The sequence below is a fragment of the Colletotrichum orchidophilum genome (genome assembly GCF_001831195.1).
Source record: "Colletotrichum orchidophilum strain IMI 309357 chromosome Unknown Scaffold_28.1, whole genome shotgun sequence".
Taxonomy (NCBI): Eukaryota; Fungi; Ascomycota; class Sordariomycetes; order Glomerellales; family Glomerellaceae; genus Colletotrichum; species Colletotrichum orchidophilum.
The window spans coordinates 353,850-374,129 of NW_019172984.1; the positions used below are offsets into that span (position 1 = coordinate 353,850).

At 54.9% G+C, this 20,280-nt stretch overlaps 4 protein-coding genes across 4 annotated transcripts; 2 read left to right on the forward strand and 2 right to left on the reverse strand.

Annotated features, from left to right (window-relative positions):
- Positions 1-173: 173 nt before the first annotated feature.
- Positions 174-2,791, reverse strand: CORC01_04386 (MYB DNA-binding domain-containing protein; the record flags this gene model as incomplete). The annotated part of the gene is made up of 3 exons (XM_022616033.1): positions 174-1,498; positions 1,666-1,740; positions 2,716-2,791. The coding sequence occupies 3 exons, from the start codon at positions 2,789-2,791 to the stop codon at positions 174-176; spliced, it is 1,476 nt and encodes a 491-aa protein (XP_022477548.1).
- A 942-nt stretch (positions 2,792-3,733) lies between these two features.
- CORC01_04387 (uncharacterized protein) lies at positions 3,734-5,284 on the reverse strand (the record flags this gene model as incomplete). Its single annotated transcript, XM_022616034.1, has 3 exons — positions 3,734-4,221; positions 4,706-4,937; positions 5,225-5,284. The coding sequence occupies 3 exons, from the start codon at positions 5,282-5,284 to the stop codon at positions 3,734-3,736; spliced, it is 780 nt and encodes a 259-aa protein (XP_022477549.1).
- A 5,328-nt stretch (positions 5,285-10,612) lies between these two features.
- CORC01_04388 (CAP-Gly domain-containing protein) lies at positions 10,613-11,612 on the forward strand (the record flags this gene model as incomplete). Its single annotated transcript, XM_022616035.1, has 2 exons — positions 10,613-10,846; positions 11,124-11,612. The coding sequence occupies 2 exons, from the start codon at positions 10,613-10,615 to the stop codon at positions 11,610-11,612; spliced, it is 723 nt and encodes a 240-aa protein (XP_022477550.1).
- A 6,566-nt stretch (positions 11,613-18,178) lies between these two features.
- On the forward strand, positions 18,179-19,905 carry CORC01_04389 (uncharacterized protein; the record flags this gene model as incomplete). Its single annotated transcript, XM_022616036.1, has 3 exons — positions 18,179-18,394; positions 18,483-19,492; positions 19,578-19,905. The coding sequence occupies 3 exons, from the start codon at positions 18,179-18,181 to the stop codon at positions 19,903-19,905; spliced, it is 1,554 nt and encodes a 517-aa protein (XP_022477551.1).
- Positions 19,906-20,280: the final 375 nt, after the last annotated feature.

Here is a 20,280-nt window from a genome sequence, read left to right on the forward strand (position 1 = left end):
CGTGCGTCGTGACCCCCCGCACACGTTGGACGAAAAAAAAACAATACTCGAGGTTTCCCATGCTCTCATGAAAAATCAAAAGGGGGAGGCGATTCGTGTCGTCCCCCTCGAAAGAATTTTGTCCCCAACTCCAAGTTCGCCGCGCCATCACCGCTCTCACCCTGCCCTTACAATCATGCAACGCGCCGCCGGTCCATCTCTTCCTGGCGGGGATCCATGTGCCGCCGCCGACTCGTTTCCCTTGAGCCCATCATCTCCGTACCTGGACTGGCTCGTCGCTTCGCACCGGCTTGCTCGTGAGGTGGTGGATAGTGGAGGGCTGGGAGTAGCGGTCCGGGGCTTGCTCTTGCGCTGGGCACCGGGCTTGCCGTCGGTATACCGCCCATCGCGTATGCTGGGGTGCTGTAGGGGCTTACACCGGTAGTCAGTTCGGCCACACCCGGGAGCATGCCCCCGCCCCGGCCTGGCGGAAGCCCCTGAATCGGAGCCAACCCGGGGCCACCCGGCCCCATCCCCGCCATCTCATTCGGATCCGATCCCATCAGCGGCCTTCCGGGAACGCTTTCGCGCCGGGCGGCGATGGCTCGTCCACCGGGGATCGGTGATATGCCAGGTGGAGGTGGTCGACCGTATCGTGGGGATGGTCCGCCAATGTCCCGAGGCAGGCTAGGTTGGGACTGGGTGTGCATGTGCCCTCGAGAAGGAGAGTGCCGGTGACCACCGCCAGGCTGGTCTACGTTGACCGCTGTCAGGGAAAAGGGTACAACGCCGGCCCGTCGGGCCATATCGGCTTCGCCAAGCTGCCAGTGCATGGCCTCTGCGGCTCGCCAAGGGACAGCCATCTCCTCCGCAACCTTTGCCCACATCTCCGGTTTAAACCTGGCTTCTGTGTTAGTTTGTTTCCCCTCAGGATGTACAATGCGAATCCAGAGTGGTTTCCAGAGTATCGGGCTCAAATCGTACCTCTCGTACAGCCGTGCAAGCTTGTTCTTGCGCTCCTCATCCCATTCGCTCCGCCTCTCGAGGTAGTTCTGGTAGTGGAGTCGACAACTGATGGCGCTTCGTCCTGGTAAGCGTTTCGAAATGTCCTCCCACTTCATTCCGCTCCCCCGAAGTTCGATGATCAAGGCATCTTCCTCCGGCGACCACTTGCTCTGCTTCTTGGCCGGAGACTCCGCAACGTGCGGCGGCATGGCACGCTTGCCGCTCACAGCCAGGCCCGGTGCTACGGGTGGCGGGCCATACGGAGGTAGCCCGCTGACAGGCGCTGTGGCCGCCGTGGTTGCGGTTGCGGACGGGTCTGACGAAGATCGGGTATGCTGAGGCGGAGCGGTGGAGGACTCATCTGAGTCGGGAGCCTTCAGGAGAGACGCGATATCCACGGTGACGGTTTGGCCGCCTAGGTAGGTTGGATACGGTCTTGTGTCATGGGCGCGATAGACGCGCGCCAGTTTTTCGGTTTGCTCGACACCACCCAAGAAGGGCAGTTTCTGAAGGGCTTAAAAGGTTGAAGGTCGGTAAGATATCCCGACTAGTTTGGTGACAGGAGCGGTTATTCGGTGCCCGTCAAAAGTTCTCTTCGCTTCGCAGGTAAAGTAAAGTTTAGGGCAGTCCACTTGTTGGGGAATACGGCAGAGGTGGGTTAGAGTAGGATCACAGGTTGACAGTGGTGGAGATCGGTGACGCTGGCCCCGTGACTGAAAGTGGTGAGGGCAACAAAGTTCTCTGATTCTGCCGTATCTGGACAATTGGTGATGTCGATCGCGGGGTTGGTGAGAGGGAAAGGCGTTCCGTTTAATCCTGGGGGATAGAGAAAGGGGGGAAAAGATCTGGAAAGGAAAAAGGGACCTGGTTTTAGATCAAGATGGCGGCGTAGCTGGCAGTTTTGAGGAAGTCATCAACATGATTGGGCCAGTTTGAAAAGCCGCCAACCAATGATCGGAAATTGAGCTCGCTCGGTGTCGACGCAGGCAGGCGGGTGGGCGGACAGCAAAAAAAAAAAAAAGGGCGGCGGCGGCGGAAGTATACGTTCGTTAAACTAGGCTGCTAGAAGTCTTCATCAGAAAGCGAAGCTTTGCCAGAGTCATCGTTCTCCTACGGAAAGCTGGTAGAGGCCAAGGAAACAAGGTACAAGCCGGTCTACGTCGGGAACTTGCGGTGATGCAGTTTGTGAATGGAAGAAAAAAGAATTAAAATGGACCGAGAAAGAGGTAGTTTGAGGGACGATGATGGGTTGAAGAGGTGGAGGAGGAGGTGGGGGGACGGAAGCCGGGGTCTGATTAACAAAGTGACAGGCCCAAAAGACACTTAAACTGACGAGAGAAAAGTCATCGAAGAAGAAACGAGAAGAGACTGAGTGGGAGCAATGGAGGGGTGTGTAAAAGGGCGTGGGAGGAGAGAAGTCGAGACCCAGGACAACAGTGACGAGCCTAGCAGCAGCGAAAAGAGAGGGAGAGAGGGAGAGAGAGCCACTGCGACTGTGGAGAAGGAAGAGACGACGAGAAGGACGAGGTTTGGGTACGGATGGGAAGTGTGCGTGTGTGCGCGTATGAAGAGGGTGTGTGAGAATGTGTGTGTTTGACAAGGGCATAGGCTGGTTAGCTTTGGCAAAACAACACCAGCGCGAGCAGCAGCAACCGGCAGCGAGCAGTGAGCAGTGAACGTAGTAATAGGGCAGAAGTTATATGTCAAGCTCGCATATAGGTAGGGAATGACCAGTGGCAGATGACGGGATCTTGTTGGTGCCGTCCGTCCCTTGCCTGGGCCAGTCCGCCTGTTGCCCTGCCCTCATTGAAGAATGCGATGCGGTAGAGGTTGTCGAATAAGGCTCATGAAGGGCTAGGTACTTTCACCCAGGCATAGTTTGGGAACCGACATGGATAGGCAAGTTGAGCACATGTTTGAAAGACACACGCCCCCCCTTCCGGCAGCGCGCTCACAGACACCAGGTGGCTGCCATGCTTTCTTTTCAACCCACACCCCTCTGCAACCTACCCTGTCTAGCGTCTGGCCTGGGGCTGGTGTTCTCCCGTATGTCGACACCCCTAGATTGCAGCTCCGGCCATGAGGGGTCATTGTCGTAGGGAGAGTAGAGCAGAGGGGAGGGGGAAAATGAGAAAGAAAAGAATGGAAATTCAAGTACACTACCTGCTGGGTCGAATGTCCGCTACCAAGCTAGGAGCTCAAAGGGCATGGCCACGAATTCATGCATGATGCTTCTCTGTTATTTGGTAGAACAGGCTATGGGCAACCCTTGGTAGGTCTGGATCAGCGCGTTTAATGCGGCGTCAAAGCCGGAGTCAATGGAGCAAGCTGGGTGACAGTTTCTCCGAAGGACGGGATCCGAGAAACGCTGGTCATAAAGATTGCTTGGATAAGGGTTGGTTCGTGTCCGTGTACAATGACCACACCTGGTCACAGCTCCCTCCCAGACTACGTAGCAGAGCACCGGTTCGAATTGAAGGCTGGTGGGAATTTGGTTGGAGAGGGCGGGCAATTCAAGAGGGCGTCAAGTGTGCATGGCCCATAATCCTAGGGCAAGACAAGCGTGGAGAGGGCGGAATGTGGTGGGCAGCAGTTTGTCCCGAAACCGCATATGGGTGCTGTGGACCCCATTTTTGAAACCTGCGGTTGCTGATGCAATGAAGAGTCGGGTGGACTTCGCACATGCGCATGCTGGTGGGTTGTAATAGATGGGCTCCTGCTTGACGGGATCCTCATCGTGCCGGCTGACTCACTTAGGCAGGCAGACAGCTGGTGGGGAGAAACGTTGATAGGGAAGGCCTCGCAAATCGCTTCTTATGACACTCCGGAGGCTGCGGTTAGCCTCGTAGTGTTGGCCCCATGGTTGGTTGGGGCCCCGACTCCGGCACGCGCTCGTAGAAGTCAAACGCGAAAGTATGACGGCGCGCATAGTCGAGCAACGAGCAGGCGAGAAGCTAAGAGACGTCTGGAGGGTCGGAGACTGGAACACCGACGGAGGAACCCAACTGGTGGGAGGGATGGGTCGACCGAAGTTGGACAACGAGGATTCCGATGCTTGGCCGGACACACTTGAAGGAACTGCTCTCAACTGTGGCTTATCCTGGTCCCGTCTCCTCTGATTCGGGAGGATGTCCTCCACCTTTGCCTGTGCGCATCTCTGACTTGCTGAACATGTGCTTATGCTGTTCGCCGATCCTAACGGGTTCAATGGGGTCTGCGAGGGCAAGCAAATGCAGACTACATGTATGTCTTGTCATGTCTTGGGCGGCTCCCTTCCGCGGCTAGTGCTAGTGCGATTGACAAGTCGATGGCGCGGATCGGTTTGATGAGCTGAGCAGCCTGAAAATAAAGAGCCGACAGTATGGTGCAGTGCTGTGCTCTGCATCTGGCAGCGGCAACGGCAACGGCAGCGGGAGAACGAGAGCGAAGAAGAGTTGCAGCAAGCCCGACGTCTGTGCGGTCGACACAATGAGTGTAAGATGAGGCTTGTCTCGACGAGGCCGGACAGCCAACGGCGGCCGTGACAATGCGCCACTGCCGAACGAGTCGTCGAGGGCGGTTGACTACCCGCAGATGGGCTGGGGCTAGGTTGTGCCGAGAAACATTTGTTCAATGCCCTTCATGCCTGGCTACCATTGTTCCACAGCCATTTCCATGAGGTCGAGCTAGGAACAGCCTCCACGAAGTCTGTCTTGTCTCGTGTTGGGAATAGAATGCCTACCCTTCCGGCTGTTCGACCGGTCCTTGCCTTGCCTCGTCTTGCCTCGCTGATGCTGATGCTGATGCTGATGCTGGTGGTGCTCGGCCTGGCCCTTGCCTTGGTCTGATGATGAACTGGCGGTCAGATATGCAGCGCAGCGCAGCGTGCAGCGTCCGTCCAGCAAAGCCACCCAGGACCAGGGCGGTAATGTTTTTACTGCGACGGACAAGCCAAGTGTGAGCTTGTGGCCGGGCTGCATCAGTTGCCATGAACCATGATCGCCATGCAACTTGGGGCATGCTTGCTCGCTGCTTTGCTGGCTAGCGGCTTTCAAACAGCCCTCTTTTGGTCGTCGCAGTCGCATCCTTGGCCATCACTGACTTGTGGTGGTGTAGGTGGTGATTCTTTTTTTTTTTTTTGTCTTGTCGTACAAGCGCCATCGATGCTGTCCACCCTTCATGGCAATGAGGCGATCACGACGTCGTCGTTAGCGTCCAGTCCAGCCACACATGGCTTGGTTGGGCTGTTTTGGTAGCTCACCTGGTGTCTCCAAGGGGCCTCAGGGATTCGGTGTCGTAGCTGGACCAGCGTCCACGACATCGGTCGGTGCCTGACATGACGACGGGGCGGTACATAAAGGAGCAACTAATGGCCAGCGGGAGATGCAAAGAAGTAAGGATGGACTCCGTTCGAGGACAGTGGGCTTTGTACGCGAAGAGATGGCGTCGTCGTACAGAGATTGATTGTGTACTCTTGGGAAGAAACGTGGAGCAAATCGGAACGACATCCAACATGTAAACGGCTGCGCGTTGAGACGGGAGACGGGAGACGGGAGACGCAAGGCTGGTTAGTTGGTTGCCCTTTAGAAATGGCATCGAGGCAGTCATTGACGACTGAATACCTACGTTGTATGTCTGTCTCGCTCTCCTTCCCTTTTTCCGACCTTTCATCGAGCTGTTCCTCCACGTTCTTGTTCGTCTTTCTTTCCCTAATCGAACCAACGCGGCAGGTAAAGGTACCTCCCATCGTCTGCTGCCTGCCGTACGGAGTGCGGATACAGCCAAATCTACCACCTTCCAATGGGGACGGGCACCTGAATGAGTTGGCCGGCTTGTAACCTTAACTTACTCGCCCGCACCATTTCTCTAGTCGCTGAGGTACCTGTCTACATCACGTGTACGTACCTGACGATGAGTCTCCTGCTTCTATGCAGGGCACCTGGTCACCGTGCTAGAGCTCCCGGATGCTCCTTTTCTCATTTCACAGCCCTTGGGCCGCGGTTCTTTGCTTCTTCCGGGCGTTCCATTGCTGACGATGGCCTGGTAAGGCAATCGCGCTAGGGGAATTTCTTTGCAACCTAAGACTACAGGTACCTTAGCCTTGGGACGAGGTACGAGACTGGTAAAGGACCGTGCAATGGACACCCCAACGTGGGGAGCCCATCTGCTACCTTACCTTACCTTATTAAGTCCCATGGCGCAATGAACAACTCCCGTCAACGTCTTTGCATCCTGTCCTCCAAGTACGGATAGGCTCTACTGATCCCACCTGCGGCCTGCCCAGGTCAGGTACAAACCTTGGTCAATCTAAGGCTTCTCAGCGCTGTATTGCACCACGCAGCCTGACTAGCCTTGGATTCGGGAGGTCACAGTCCAAGACGCCTACGCTAACTTTGGTTACCTTGGTTAGGACTTAGTCTCGTGCCCAAGGTAGACTGCTGGCACCCAAACTGCCCGAGAATATAGTTAAGGAATTGGGATACGTATCGGTCAGCTGATAATTGGGTGTGGTGGGCAGGCTTGAGGATGAATTGGGCTGCCCTTCGACTCTGGTCTAAAGTGTCATACACCAGCACCGTTGCCAGCTATCAACCAACCAGGGCACACCGTCTAGAAGCCATATTGTAGTACAAAGGACCAACAAGACTGCTCACCGCCGTCTCGATCGATGCAGCATTGAACTTTGAACATCGTTGAATCGGATGCGGTAAAGCACCGTGCCCTTCCTCAGCGACAATATCGCGGTAGTCACAGCTTGCGGTGAGCAATCCTAAGGACACCGGTGCTATTGACGTTAGATTGCCCACCCTCCGCTGCGGCCCTACGTATCGTTCGGTAGATGACATACATGCGGCTGACGGCTTAGTGTGCAGGCCGGGGGCCTCGGCCAGCTATCCAGCTCCGCGCCCAGATTCTCTCCATCAAGGACCAGGGCCCTACATGACATGCGGAGCACGGAGACTCAGAGAAACTGATTGGGACCAAACCTCCGTATGAAGAGAAGGACAAGCGATGGGAATGGCCGGACACTCGCACGGCATGTTTGTCATGTCGTTGTCCGAACACCCCACAGCAATGCGGGAAGAGAATGTCGACGTTTCGCGCACGTGTCGCTGTCTGTTGCTGCGTTCGATCACTAATAAACAATGTAACCGAACCCGAGATCGTCGAGAGGCAGAACAGAGGTTAAATCTCAACACCAAAAGGCTATTGTTTATTTGTACATCAGCCACGGCTTGCGGAGCCTGTTGCTGAGATCCTGGGAGCTATTCTGTCGGCCGTACGCGAGTGCTGCGGAGACGTCGTACAGCCGCCGTCGTCCTTCCACGACTAAGCAAGTCAAGTGAGCTGAAGCTCATGTACGTCGATTCCCGCCCTGGTGGCACTGAGACTCGAGAGCCTATTAAATGGCTCTCGACGTAATTAGTAGCCGCCTGCCAGCCCTCCAGGCACCATTTGGCTGGGGTTGCATTCCATCCCGGGGCTGATGTCCAAAGGGATAATGTCATTGGACTTTTATTGGGAAATGCTGACGCTGCCCCCCTTTCAGATTTTTTTTTGTCGAATGATAAAAAACCTCCTATTCGTTTGCTGGCCTTGCATCGTGGCTTTGCGATGCCTGCTCAGCAGAAGGTTGTCTCGGGGGTAACCCAGCCTTGCGGGTTCTCATCCCATCACAAAAGGCGAGACATGCTACAGATACCTGGCACGGTAGGCACATCGTACTCCCTAGCACGGTAGCACCGATGGTGGCCCGGCAATAGATTGGAAATCAGGGCAAGGGTGACGACGGGCGAAGGTACTTCCATATTCGCTGTCGGTACGTCTTCTGGACACCTTAGCAGAGCATGATATAGCCAGAAAGGTGCTGTGCTGGCTATGCGCCAGTGGAGATCCCTGTCCCGGAGCTGCCTTTCAGGTTGTTCCCGCGCCATGAGTGATGCCGACGTCATGAAGCGATCTGCTAGAAGGAACAGATGGATGGGCATATCCCAAAAATGTGGACGGGTAGCTCATCGTCCAGCGTTTTGGGTTGTGAGCGTTTGCTGCTCTTATGATATGTGCACTCCTTACATCACTGTCATCCGTCGACCGAATGTCTTCGTTGGGTTTGCCCAAGTTCGAAACCAAGTCCCTTTGTTCCCTCATCTTCTTGCAGCAGACTATTTCTACCGCCTCGAAAAGGATTCGACTTGAGCACCAAATTGTCGGTGACACAAACAAAACCCAACGTGGCGGTGAACGGCAACCAGCATCGCAGAACCGGATCTTTCTTGGGCATAGCGGCAGCCCACTGGCGGATCGGGTAGCAAGGATAGATCTAGCGCGTAGTGGAGGTGGTTTGTCCGTGACGGCTCAAACGCTCAACATCGTCTTTGGCCAGCAATTGTTAATGCGGCCAGCAACTCAGCTCTTGGGAGACGGCCATGATGAACAGCGGTCGATAACCTCGCATTGCTGTACTTTCCAACAGTCTTTCCTTCTTCCCGGCAATGGTTTCCAATAGTTTCGTTAAGAGTAATATAATGTGATGATAATGATGATTGCAGTGCGCTCTTGTCGAGTTCGGATGCGAAACTTGATATGTGACCATGGCGCATAGACATGGAAAGAAAAAACGAATCTTAACTTCATCAGAAAGGGCAAGGATTATTCTCGAAAAGAAAGCTCATTGTGTGTGTGTGGGTGTGTCAATGGGGTTGTCCATCCCGAGTCGAAGGCTCTCTGCCGCGCCCTGTCACCGGTTGCGCGCGAGCAAGTGTCCCATGCCCGCTCCGGCTAACCAGGTTGAACCTGAGATGGTTGTGTACTCGTATGTGCGCGAGCAGGTGTGTGTGGGTTATCATGATTCTGCAACGAACATGATTATGAATGTTTCATCTTATCCGTTTGCGTTGTCTCCCCAGTGGCCAGATTCTCGCGATGCTGGTGGCCCTGCACGCACCCTGGTGCTCGCTGTGGTGTCTACATACACAAGAGAGATGGCGGGAGGCTTCTCAGTTGTCTTTTAAGGGTTGATGTGGGCAGGCCTCTTTCCGATCCTACACACCATGACATGGCTTCTTCCGAGCAGTGGTAGGTGCATCAACGCCGTTTGTCGTGCGGTGATGGCCGAGGTGATGTCCTGATAAGTGACAAACTCCTGTAGGTAGAATTGGGTCGTGGGCCAGACCGGAGCGGGCCAGACGACACGGAGCTTTGCATGCGCGAAATCTGGCGTTTGACTGCATCGATGCCGCTGTTGCCATGTTGTGCTTCCCGACCAAACGGTTCCCGTAATTGAGGATAGCAAACGGCGGCTCGCCAATCATGATCAATGGCATTGTTCCCACCGGCCAAAGGTTAAACTTGTCTGAAGCGGTCTCGGACGGCTGCACCTGATTTTGTGTGACAATGTCACAAAGCAAGATTCTTAATTTTGCGTCAAGGTTCAGCTTTGACTGAAGACCCGGGCTGGCATGTCTTTCCATCATGTCGTGCCGTGGGTGTCCCGACTTCAAGGCCTGGTTGGAAATACCGCCATGCTTGGTACGAAGCTGTCAGGCTTGCCCGGGGATGCCTAACGACGGCTGATGATGCATGTTGAAAGACTGGGAAGCCTGTTTCCAAGTTTGGCCTTGCTGCTTTCATGTGGCGGTGAGCGAACAGAGGTTGGGCGACAACGAGACGGTGGAAGAAAGGATGTGGCGGATGGGTTGACAAGTCATCGTTTGAACAGGAGAGGAGCCCATTCGTGAGGCACAGATGATCCTTCCCCTTCCCTTGGTTCGATTGGGATTGGGGGCGGGAGCTCGAGTACGTACCTAGGGGCGGGCACTGGAGGGAGGGTTTGGAGAGAGGGGGGGGGGGGGGGGGGGGGGGGGGGGGGGGGGGAGGGGGGGGGAGCGGTTGCCTTTCCTGTGGGGTGTGGGGTGGGGGGGGGGGCGGGGGTGGGGGCGGGGGGGGGGGGCGGGGGGGGGGGGGTGGGGGGGGGGGGGGGGGGGGGGCGCAGCTACACAGAGGTACGTATCGTTGTGGCTGGAGCCTGAACTGGCCGGTGGGGTTGAGACTGGACGTCCACACCAATGCCGTCAGGCGCTAGTCACACACCCCCTCCATTACCCACTTCCTGGTAAGTGAGGCTTGAACCACCTCCACGTTCGCTCTTGACCGGATTTTGTCCACCTCATTTTCCAGTCCAGGCACACGACGGGTAAACTTCTCTCGACCGCACCTCAACTTTTGAAGCCTGACCCTGACCGAGAAACGCATTTGCAACCTCAATCAAGCTCAATCAACGTCACCGGGCAATCTACCAACGCACTACTCTATCGTGTACGCCCGTTTACTCCGCGACTACTCCAGCAACCCAAGAGCGACTGGGTCGTGCATCTGACTTGCATCTAACGGGTTCATTCCCATCCAGCCCTACTGTGCAGCCCCCCCCTCTCAGCCAAGAGGAAATTGCCCGGTTGGCACCTAATCCATTCGGTTCCTGAACCCTGCGGTTATCGTCCTTTTACCACCGTCTTTCAAGCCAAATTCTCTCGTCTCGCCTCCTGCCGAAGAACGCCAGATACCCAACAAGCTCGACGCTTAGGCCCCACGTGTTCCTCGCCGTCTAGCCCGAATCCCTTTCGGCCCCAGAAAGCAGCCCAAGTCGCCCGCCATGGCCGATGTCCCTCTGCATGTCATTTCGGAAAACTCCTCGTCAGAGCGCCGCATCACCCCATCATGGACCATCAGCCAGCTGAGGTCCAAGCTGGAACCTATTACGGGCATCCCGCCCTCGTCCCAGAGGATCAGCCTCAAAACGGCCTCGGCGAGCGCTCCTATTGAAGCATCCGATGAGGAAAACACATACTTGACAGCTTTCCCCTTGGCACCATACGCTGAGCTATATGTAAGTAGCCCCTGTAATCGTTTAAACATGCCACGCAGTGAGTCGCCTATGACAATATGCAAGCATTCCTCCCCTATCCATAATCATACTGCCACCACCAGATCTATCAGACTGGTTTGCATATGTCCTCACTGATATGCAGTGACTAGCCTGCGATAGTCCGATGGCTCATGAGCCTCACGGTCCCTGCCAAGCCCTCATGAGTCGCTGCGTCCTCGGGCAGAAAGCCGGCCATGCTCGTTTCCGAGTAGACTGTGACTGATTGTTCCGTATCTAGGTGGTTGACACTCGGCCAGCTGGAGCACGCCCGAATTTCACCGATACTTCGGGAGTTGAGAAGTACGTTATGCCAGAGGAGGAGTACGCCAAAAAGTCCGACTCTGTGCTAGCCTGGAAGAAGGCTCAGAAGCTCGGTCGCTTTGACCCTGACGCGCCAAGCCACGAGCAGGCCAAGATTGATGCTTTGCAGCAAGAAATCGAGCAAAAGGGCATCCAAGTCGGCAAGCGATGTCGTGTGGGCGGAGAAGATTCTCGGCGGGGGACTGTCCGGTATGTTGGCGATGTCAAGGAAATCCCTGGCGGTCTGGGTCCTTGGATCGGAGTTCATCTTGATGAACCAGTTGGCAAGAACGACGGCAGCATTGCCGGAACGCGATATTGGGGCGAAGAGTCGGCCCTAAAGCATGGAGTCTTTGTAAGACCCGAGCGGGTAGAAAGTGGCGACTGGCCGGTCTTGGACGACTTGGAGGACATGGAAGAGATCTGATTGAAGAGAAGCGCCCATCTCGGTGCGAAATTTGCCGCGCTTTGGAGTTTTCATCGACAGCCCACTCATATGGTCGCGTGGCTACTTACAGACGAGCCCCGTTTCTTCTGTGCAGCATTCCCCAGCTCAAGTCCGGATACGCAAATGGGACGAACTCGCGCGTCAGGGTTCCACGAGCGGTTGATGGAGAAGGGACCAATTTCTTTCGACGGAGGGATGAGGTCTGGGACTGATCAGCAAGTTCACCGGCGGGGGGTCGATGCAGTGACAGGAAGTTTCGATGCTTTTTCCTCTTTCGAGTAGAATCCCCTAAGTGCGAAACCATTGCCTCGACAGTGTTGTCAAGGACCAGACCACGTCTGTATCATCAATATCGGACGGTGTCCAAGTCCATCGCATTTCTCGATACCTCGTTGCTTTCTCCTACTTTCGGCACATCTTCAGATGAACCAGTCTTGTGGACGAGTTCGTTTCCCGTCTTCGAGAATCCGAACCCGGCTTGCTATTGTCATCCATGGGCGTCTTCGCCAGAGAGGAAGTCTCCGAGTCGAACCCGGCGGCATGAGAACGTCTAATTCTGTGACCGGCTGCTTCCCGAGCCACGTCCTTGCGCACAATGCTTTCCCGCCCCGGTGTCAGCGTCCAAAACCAGACAGCTGAGAAACGCTATCCAGATCTATGAACGCTATTTAGATCAGGGCCAACGTTCGTCTTGGTCGGATGACTTTAAATGATCTCGCGAATTAGTTGATCTCCTGTTCTTCTAGCAACTGCTGCTGAATCTACCGCGGGACAGTTACGAGCTGAGGTAAAGTGTGGATACCAGGATCACTAATGTCATCAATTGGAAAGATTCGAGGACTTCCAATGACGAGACGCCAGGTAAGTATTGTTGAATATCGTTGGCTGTCTGATTAGAATACTTGCTGGCGCCTTGCATAAGACATCACAATACCGTTTTGTATCAATGAATTCATTACGCAGGGTCCGCTTCACGCTTTAGCGACGTGACTCGATCGTCACGAGAGAGCGAAGTCTCGTTGTCGGTGCCTGATCTTCTGACAACTGGATAAAGGCAACGAGTTGGCAAGGGGAGAAGAACAGTAGGGTTTGTGGGGTGTAGGAGAACATTCGGCAGAAAGTTTGAAGTCAGGAATGGCATGAACGAAGACAAAGAATGATGTCCAGTGTTTGTCAGGGAAGATTGAGTCTCGCTAACCTTAGATAGGTTTGGAGGGCGCGAATCAGGCGTCTGCCGGTCCCGTGATGAGTCTTCAGGCTCCTGGCGGATGTGGTCAGGGGATGATCTGGGGAAGCATCTGCTTTGTAGATGCTATTCAGCAGTCATGGATCCAGGATTAGCAAAATCCTCGGACACCTCAGGCGTTTTAGTCGGAACTACAACGACTATATACCTGGCATGGATTTCTACGAGTGGCACGAGTGTAGCTGCCAGACAGCAGGCGATCCCTTTCCCCTTCTACCTACTCTTTGCTTCTTGCTATCCAGACCGACTTTCACATGGTGCTGGAATATTGCTTCTTTTCTGTTGGTATTGCAATTCATGTCATCGAAGACAGGTGTCGCTGTACAACTCCAGCACCACTAGGGCCCGCGTATGTCACGAGGGCCACAAGAGCGTTTCAAGATGAGCAGCATCTCACGTGAAGCCGACTACGGCCCGTTGGGGTGTGAAGGTTCGGAAATAGAGAAACCAGTTTCGGCAATGAAGAGCTCAGTATTTCTGCCGCATGGATGGCAAAGAGACGAGTTTGGCATCTGAGACTGAACGACGGTCGATCACTAATGCAAAAGTGCAAGGAAAGTTCCGAAGCAGCCGAATGTGAGGGCGGGCGAACCACAAACAATGTTTGCATTGGCGTGGCGTTCGTCAGGCAGACTTAAAAAAGAGTCAGCTGAAAGTTTCAAACAAGCGCGGGATCAATGCATGCAATGCAATGTCAAACACTATCTTGAGGAGAGTTGGGACAAAGGCCACATCCCTACTCCGGATCGTCCAGAGTTGTTCGTCCATGGATATGACGAAGGGAAGCTTGAAGTTGACGTCGGAGGTGTGTGCCGGGCGGTAGTTTAGGGGAAAGGAAAAAAAGGTATGCGGAAAGGACCGAGGGTCCGGATGGATGAGGAGGGTTTGCGGCCCTTGACAAAGTCGTGTGAGTTACTACGGGGGTCAGCCTGGAACGGAGAGCCGAGTACGGACCTCGGCCTTGGAAGGGAGGGCGAAGAGCAAGAAGAGTGTCAGACGTGGATTCACCGGCGCTATACACGTAGTCAGTTTCTGCTCGTAACGCGATGGCGAGCCGCGGCGACTGCGGCTCGGAGTGAAGACGAGGCACTGTGAGCGGAAGCTGGCCATGTCAAGGTCTGGCCATCCATAAAAGATGGAGCAAGTTCCTCAGCAGACATTGCATACCAATGAGGCCGCGATAACTGGCTCAACCAGGCAGACCAAACGAGTATGGCCTCAGGGGGTCGGGAGTCCCCTTCGGGCTCTTCGGGCTCTTCGGGAGGTGTCTGGAGGTTGCTCTGCAAACGATGTGAACGGCATCAATGTCACCTGAGCACACACTGGCGACCAAGGTTTGCGAGGAAAGGTTCAGAAAAGGTGTGTGGCAGAAAGCGAAAACCACGTGGAACAGCGCGAAGAAGAGGGGGGGAGGGGGTGGGGGCGGATAGACCGAGGGTTCCTTATTCCAGGAAGCTAGCTGGAGAGCCAACCCTAAGAGGATGATATTTCGCATCCGAACTGACCGGAGACCGATCGCCACTTGATGAAGCAGAGCCCCCCTCGGGCGAGGGCTGTCAAAAGAGTTCCGATCTACTGGACCGAAAGACATCCAACCTGGGGGTTGAAGCTCTTTCAATCTCTACGGGACTTCGTTGCCAGAGGGAAAGGGGTTCGTGTAGCTTGATATGGGCTGGCTAGACGTGCAAAGGAGAAAAAAAAACACTTTTCAGGCCGATCCGTCTGGATCGTCTGACATGTTGCTGATGCCAATCTGCCGCGCGACTGGGCTGATACAAATCTTTCAAGGTGGTCTCTCAATGACGACGATGTTGGATCGGATGTCCGGAGTAGATGTGAGTGTGGCCTGGTGAGATCGCGAGACGTTGCCGCGGTTGGCTGCGATCTGGGGGGGGAGGGGGGGAAGTAGTAGAGGATGGTGGTGGTTGGTTTTGCCTTCTCGTATATCTTGGGCTGGGTCGAGCAGAGTTAACGGTGTATGGTGGCTCGCAAAAAAGGGCAGAGTAAATCAGAGGACTATGCTGAGTGATACAGTGAAGCGCCGAAAGAGGGCAGCGGAAGATGAGACACGGGCGGACGATGGAGGATATAGCATTGAGCTTCATCTGTTTGAGTTGCGCTCAAACGGGGTTCGCCGTCTCAGCGTGGTCGGAGGTTTCGTTCGGCTGTCTGTGGTCGGGTGGTATTCCAGCTCCCCGAAACCGTTGAGCCTGTGGCTGGTTGGGGCTTTAACCGGAAAGAGCAAAAAGGGAGAACAATATAGAACAGAGAAGCTCTCGGGGTTTTTGCGAAGCATGGGACGGTCGCGATGCAAGGATCCCGGCGACCAGAGATGCGCTCAGATTGTTATGGGAATTTTGCGGGGGGCGGGGGGGAGGGGGGGAAGCGTGGGTGTCTGTGTGCTTACATTCATCACGCATTAAGGTACCTAACCTTGATTATTTCCCATCCTTTATCTCCCCGTCCAATTACCTACCAATTGTCTTCCCGTCCGTCGCCCGCATCCCGAGAGAAAATAAGGTATCCAAGGTCCTGTCAATGGCGGATTTTGATGGGGAAAAGACACAGAAGCATAGCGTTTGCGGATGATCCGGAGCGGTAGCCGGGACTCTGAGGAGCAGGTCGAGGCGGCTTTTTTCGGAGGGAAAATGGCTCCTTCCGAAAGCCTGATTCATCAGTGTTCACTGGCTCGTCGCACAAGGTAGTAGACGGCAAGGTAGTGAGTGAGTGATTGATGGATGGAAGCGGCTCACTGTGCCGCGTTCTGCTGCGGTTTTGTTTTGATTGAGGCTCTGGCCCAGCCCTTTTGGCGGCTTGCCGTCCTTCCCTGCCGTCCGTTCCCTTGCCAGGTGACCTCCGTGTCGCATCATTGAGCCTCTGTCACTTCATTTGCAGTCTCTAATTATCTTCGTTGCCGACACGTCTCGCATTCGAGCCGAGGGCGGATTGAGGCCCTAGCCGCGCCTGATGCCGTGGCTGTGCCATCGTTCTTTTGTTTTTCTCGGTGTTGTTATTGTTGTTGTCGGTCAGGTGACTTGGTCAAGATGTTGATGGGCTTACGCAAGGATCCAGTGTCTCGTATGCAGCCGTGACAGGTTGCGGTCAGTTGGTGGTTCGTGCCATCGTGCAGGAGTTCCTCTCATCAAAATTTCCCGTTGACAAAATTTTGACTTCGGTTCGAGTCTGGGACGGAATGAACCAGTTCAGTAGGCCTGACTCGAGATTCAAGTCGCGCGGTCTGAAAAATGAAAAAACACTCTTCTCGTGCGATGGAGACGGTGATTCTGCCCTTGCTGCTGCCCAGCAAACGCCCAGGCTTGGCTGTCTCTCTTACGGCGATGGAGGCGGAGAGAAAGGGAGTACAAGAAGCATAGGCCAGTCAGAATGCCCCAAATGTTGCCGTTTCGTTCGCGAATCTGCTGCCGGGACTCGGTCAAAATACGGGAGATAATCCACCTCGACGGGCGTCGCGGGATTGTGATTGTGATTGTGATTGTAAACACAATGTCGGAAGCAAGATGATTCGACAACATCCGTATTTCGAATCAGTCCCGTGAGCAAGTTTCTTGTTGATTTCCAATGAGGCGCAATCAAAAGGCAGAGGTCCACCTGCCTAAGAGGGTATTCGAAGACTGGAAATTCCCGGATGCGATGGGTTCCCTTGGGAATTTGGAAGAAGAATAGAAACAGAGTTGAGCCCTGGCTGGGCAGAATGTCTAGTGAACTCTCTCTCTGGCCAAGTTCGAGGCAGGCGGGTACATCGGAATATTTGCGATTGACGTGGCCCCGTTCGGTAAGGTATCCCCCCACCCAGTTTTAGGCGTGCGGGTACATGCCGACGAAGCTCCTCGACTCGCATCACTAACGTCGCTTACTCTCTAGTGCGGTCTCGAGACTCAAGGTCCCTGCAGAGTGCCAGAGATAACTTCGAAGTCTTTTCTCGCGACGCCTCAGAAAAACTGGGCATCTCTGAGGTGGGCGGAGCCACCGAGAGGCGCCCAGTCAAAACCCAGGAGATGACATGGCCACCCAATTAACCAGGGAGCTCGCGGCTCGCTCGCAGCTTGGAATCAGACCAAGTTCATCTCAGGTGGGTTGCTGTTCCTCCTCTGGCGGTGCAGATGGGCGGTGATGCCAGTCATTCCGAGTACCTTGTTATCGAAGGAATAGTCAGTCTCAGTAAGATACCAGCCTAATGTATAATGCGATATACCATGTGCGGTTTGCTCGTTGGACAGAGTTCCTCGCTGTCTCAAGTTGTGCTGTGCCTCATTTGCGGCTCTGTTCCATGCCGTACCGTATCCGTACAGAGATACACTACTACACCCCTCCGCCATTGTTACATGGAGAAATTATTGTAGAACGTAGTGTGTTATCAGCAACTGGATTAATCCTGTCGAGTCACCCGACACGAGCGCACCTTATCCTGTCCCAGTTCTGCTACAGCTGACCAAGCCGCGGGTGCCCGGGCACCCGGGCTGCCCTGTGTCGCGGCAAGCGAGACCGACCTCCGCTGTCCACCTCTCCACATTCGTCTTGGCGTTCGCGATCCACTATGCAAGGGTACTTTGCTCGCCCTGCCTTCTACCACCAAAATCTCAAGTACCGCTGAGCCCGTCCGGTTCACTTGCCGTGTTCTTGGGCGACCCGCCACTACCGTTCGTTCCCCATCCCTTCCGGTGACTTCTGTCTCTCTTCCCTCTCATCCTTCAACCACCGCCCACGACCCCGTATACCACCGCCCGCCGAGCCGCCCTTCTTTTTCCCATCTGCATCTCAACACCCAACCAAATAATCAAAGACGATCGCGACAACAGCAACAGCGAGACCCGGATAATCGCCTCCCGAACATTGCAGTGAGGCGCCATTTCCACCAATACACACAAACGTACATCGCTCGGCCGCTGGCGATCAAATCTCGGGGAGGAAAATGCCCATCTGATATCCACGGTTCCGAGGAGATGTGACACGCCAATCCCCCACCTTCTCTTCCAAATAATCGGCCTGCCAGCGAGCGATCACAACCAAACTTCCTGTCCTCTGTAACAACCAGCGAACGCATTGCACTGCATGCCATCTCACATCGTGTGACTTGAGCCGTTATACAACTGGTTTCCCGCTTTTGCAACATCTCCCGACGCATTTTTCCGAGCGCTTCCTCTTTCTTCAGGTTGCACCTCTGTCGTCCGAAATAAACGAACTTCCCCTTGGCTCTGCTCTTCCCCCCTCCCCCTCCGTTCCGCCGAAAGCGACGTCGACCGTCGTGCGAACGTGAGAAGAGGAATATTCGACAGGAAAGATGGCGTCTCTACTGCTACAGATCCTGGCTTGCGCCGTCGTCAGCGTCATGGCGCAGGCCGTTACCATTACCCCCGAGAACGAGATCCCATCGTGGAGCGAGAAGTCGGCCATGCAGATGTCGTTGTCGACGGCCGGTGGCACCGTTCCACTGTCGTTTATTGTCATGCCGTTGACCGAGAACCTGGGCTTGAACCAGTCTGACGTTGTCCGCGGGGTACGAGACCAACCCTCACCTGGACGCGCAGCGCCGCCTTGTCGCTACCCGCCCAGGCAAACATAGGCTTTTACTAACAATCGAATAGGCAGTTCGTATCGAGGGCACTATGGTAGCCGCCGACTCTTCGAATTACAACCAGATCACTTCAAACAAGCAAGTCGCATATCTCTCTTGTGACACTCAAGACGGCAGTGGCTTCATCAACCCGAACATGATGCTGGGTACCCTGATGGAAAACAAACCGAAGGCTATTGTCTTGTATAGCACGGTTGGAAACTGGTGCATGCTTTCCGGGGACCTGTCGTACTATTCCCTCTTCACAATGGCGGATGCTGGAGATTCCCAGCAGGCCCTGCGCATTCTCAACGGCACAAGTGAGGGCGACCAGATCAAGGTCATCATCACAGGAAATGCAACGGGTGCTGCCGGCGATGGGGGAAATGGCGGCGGCGGCAGCAACTCCGCTGTCGCCATGAGCATTTTGTACAGCATTACGGGTCTGATCACACTGCTCTTCTTGATCATCATCGCCACTGGTGCGGTCAGGGCACATCGTTATCCTGAGAGGTACGGACCCAGAAACGGTGTCAACGGCCGTCCTCGCCAGAGCCGTGCCAAGGGCCTCGCCCGTGCTGTGCTGGACACCATCCCCATCGTCAAGTTCGGCGAGCGACAAGAGGCAAAGCCGGATCCCAATATCGAGTTGGAAAGCGCATCAAATGTACCAATCAACGACACAAGTGTTGAGAGGCAGGGAGCTACTCCAGTGACCACCAAGGATGTCGGGGCCACTGCAACAGCGACAGCGACAGAGACAAACCCTACTTCGACTGGCGACGCGGCCGCCACGGCAACTGGTGCCCTTGCAGCAGACGGGACAGACGGGACAGACGCCGGTGTCTCCGGCGCTGCCAAAGCGGCCGGCTCCGATAATCATGATGATGGCGGACAGGAGGATGAGCATCTGGGTTGCTCTATCTGCACCGAAGACTTCACTGTCGGCGAAGATGTTCGTGTGCTGCCCTGCAACCACAAGTTCCACCCCAATTGTGTTGACCCCTGGCTGGTCAACGTCGCGGGCACATGCCCATTATGGTGAGTTTTGCATGCTGTTCCTTCTGCAGCGCGTTCCTGACGTATGCGACGCGATCGTTGACTAAGTTACTAATCTTGTATTCAGCCGTCTTGACCTTCGCCCACCAGGCGAATCAGAGAACCCTAGCGATGAGCTTCCGCCCCCGCTTGAGCTGGACGGACATGAGAGCGATGGCTCTTCCACCGCGCAGAGACAGAGGACTCGACTATTTGACCTTCACAGGTTGAGGCATGCTTCGGCAGAGGAGCGTATCCAAGCCCTTCGACAATACCGTACCCAGCACCAAGTACAAGGTGAAACTAGTAGCACGGTCGACGTAGGAGGTGAGGAGAGGAACGACAGGAGTCGCAGGGCAAGACTAGCCGATAAGCTACGCGACAAGTTCCGGATTCGAACAGGACCCCAGTCCTAAATCAATGGGTAGAAGCCAATCGGCACTTTGACGTATATTACGAAATGCGGACGTATCCAAGCAAGCCTTGGAGGAGACATGAACGAAACGAGAGAACAACGACTACAACAGCATAACACACACATTGGCGACCACGGAATCTGAGGCTGCACTGGCATCAAAGTGGGCCAGATCCCCCCTTTCAAGTTGCGACGGATAGACATTGGCGTTATGGGCACAAAACAACATCAAGGGCAACATTGCATGGCGTTGGGCGGTTTACGGAAGCATGGCGGAATCGGCGACGCCGGCTTATAGGTACTCAATTTGCTTTCAGCCGTTGAGTGTTAAGCGAGGGCGACTGTATATGTGGCTAAGCCGTGTGATCTAATGGAT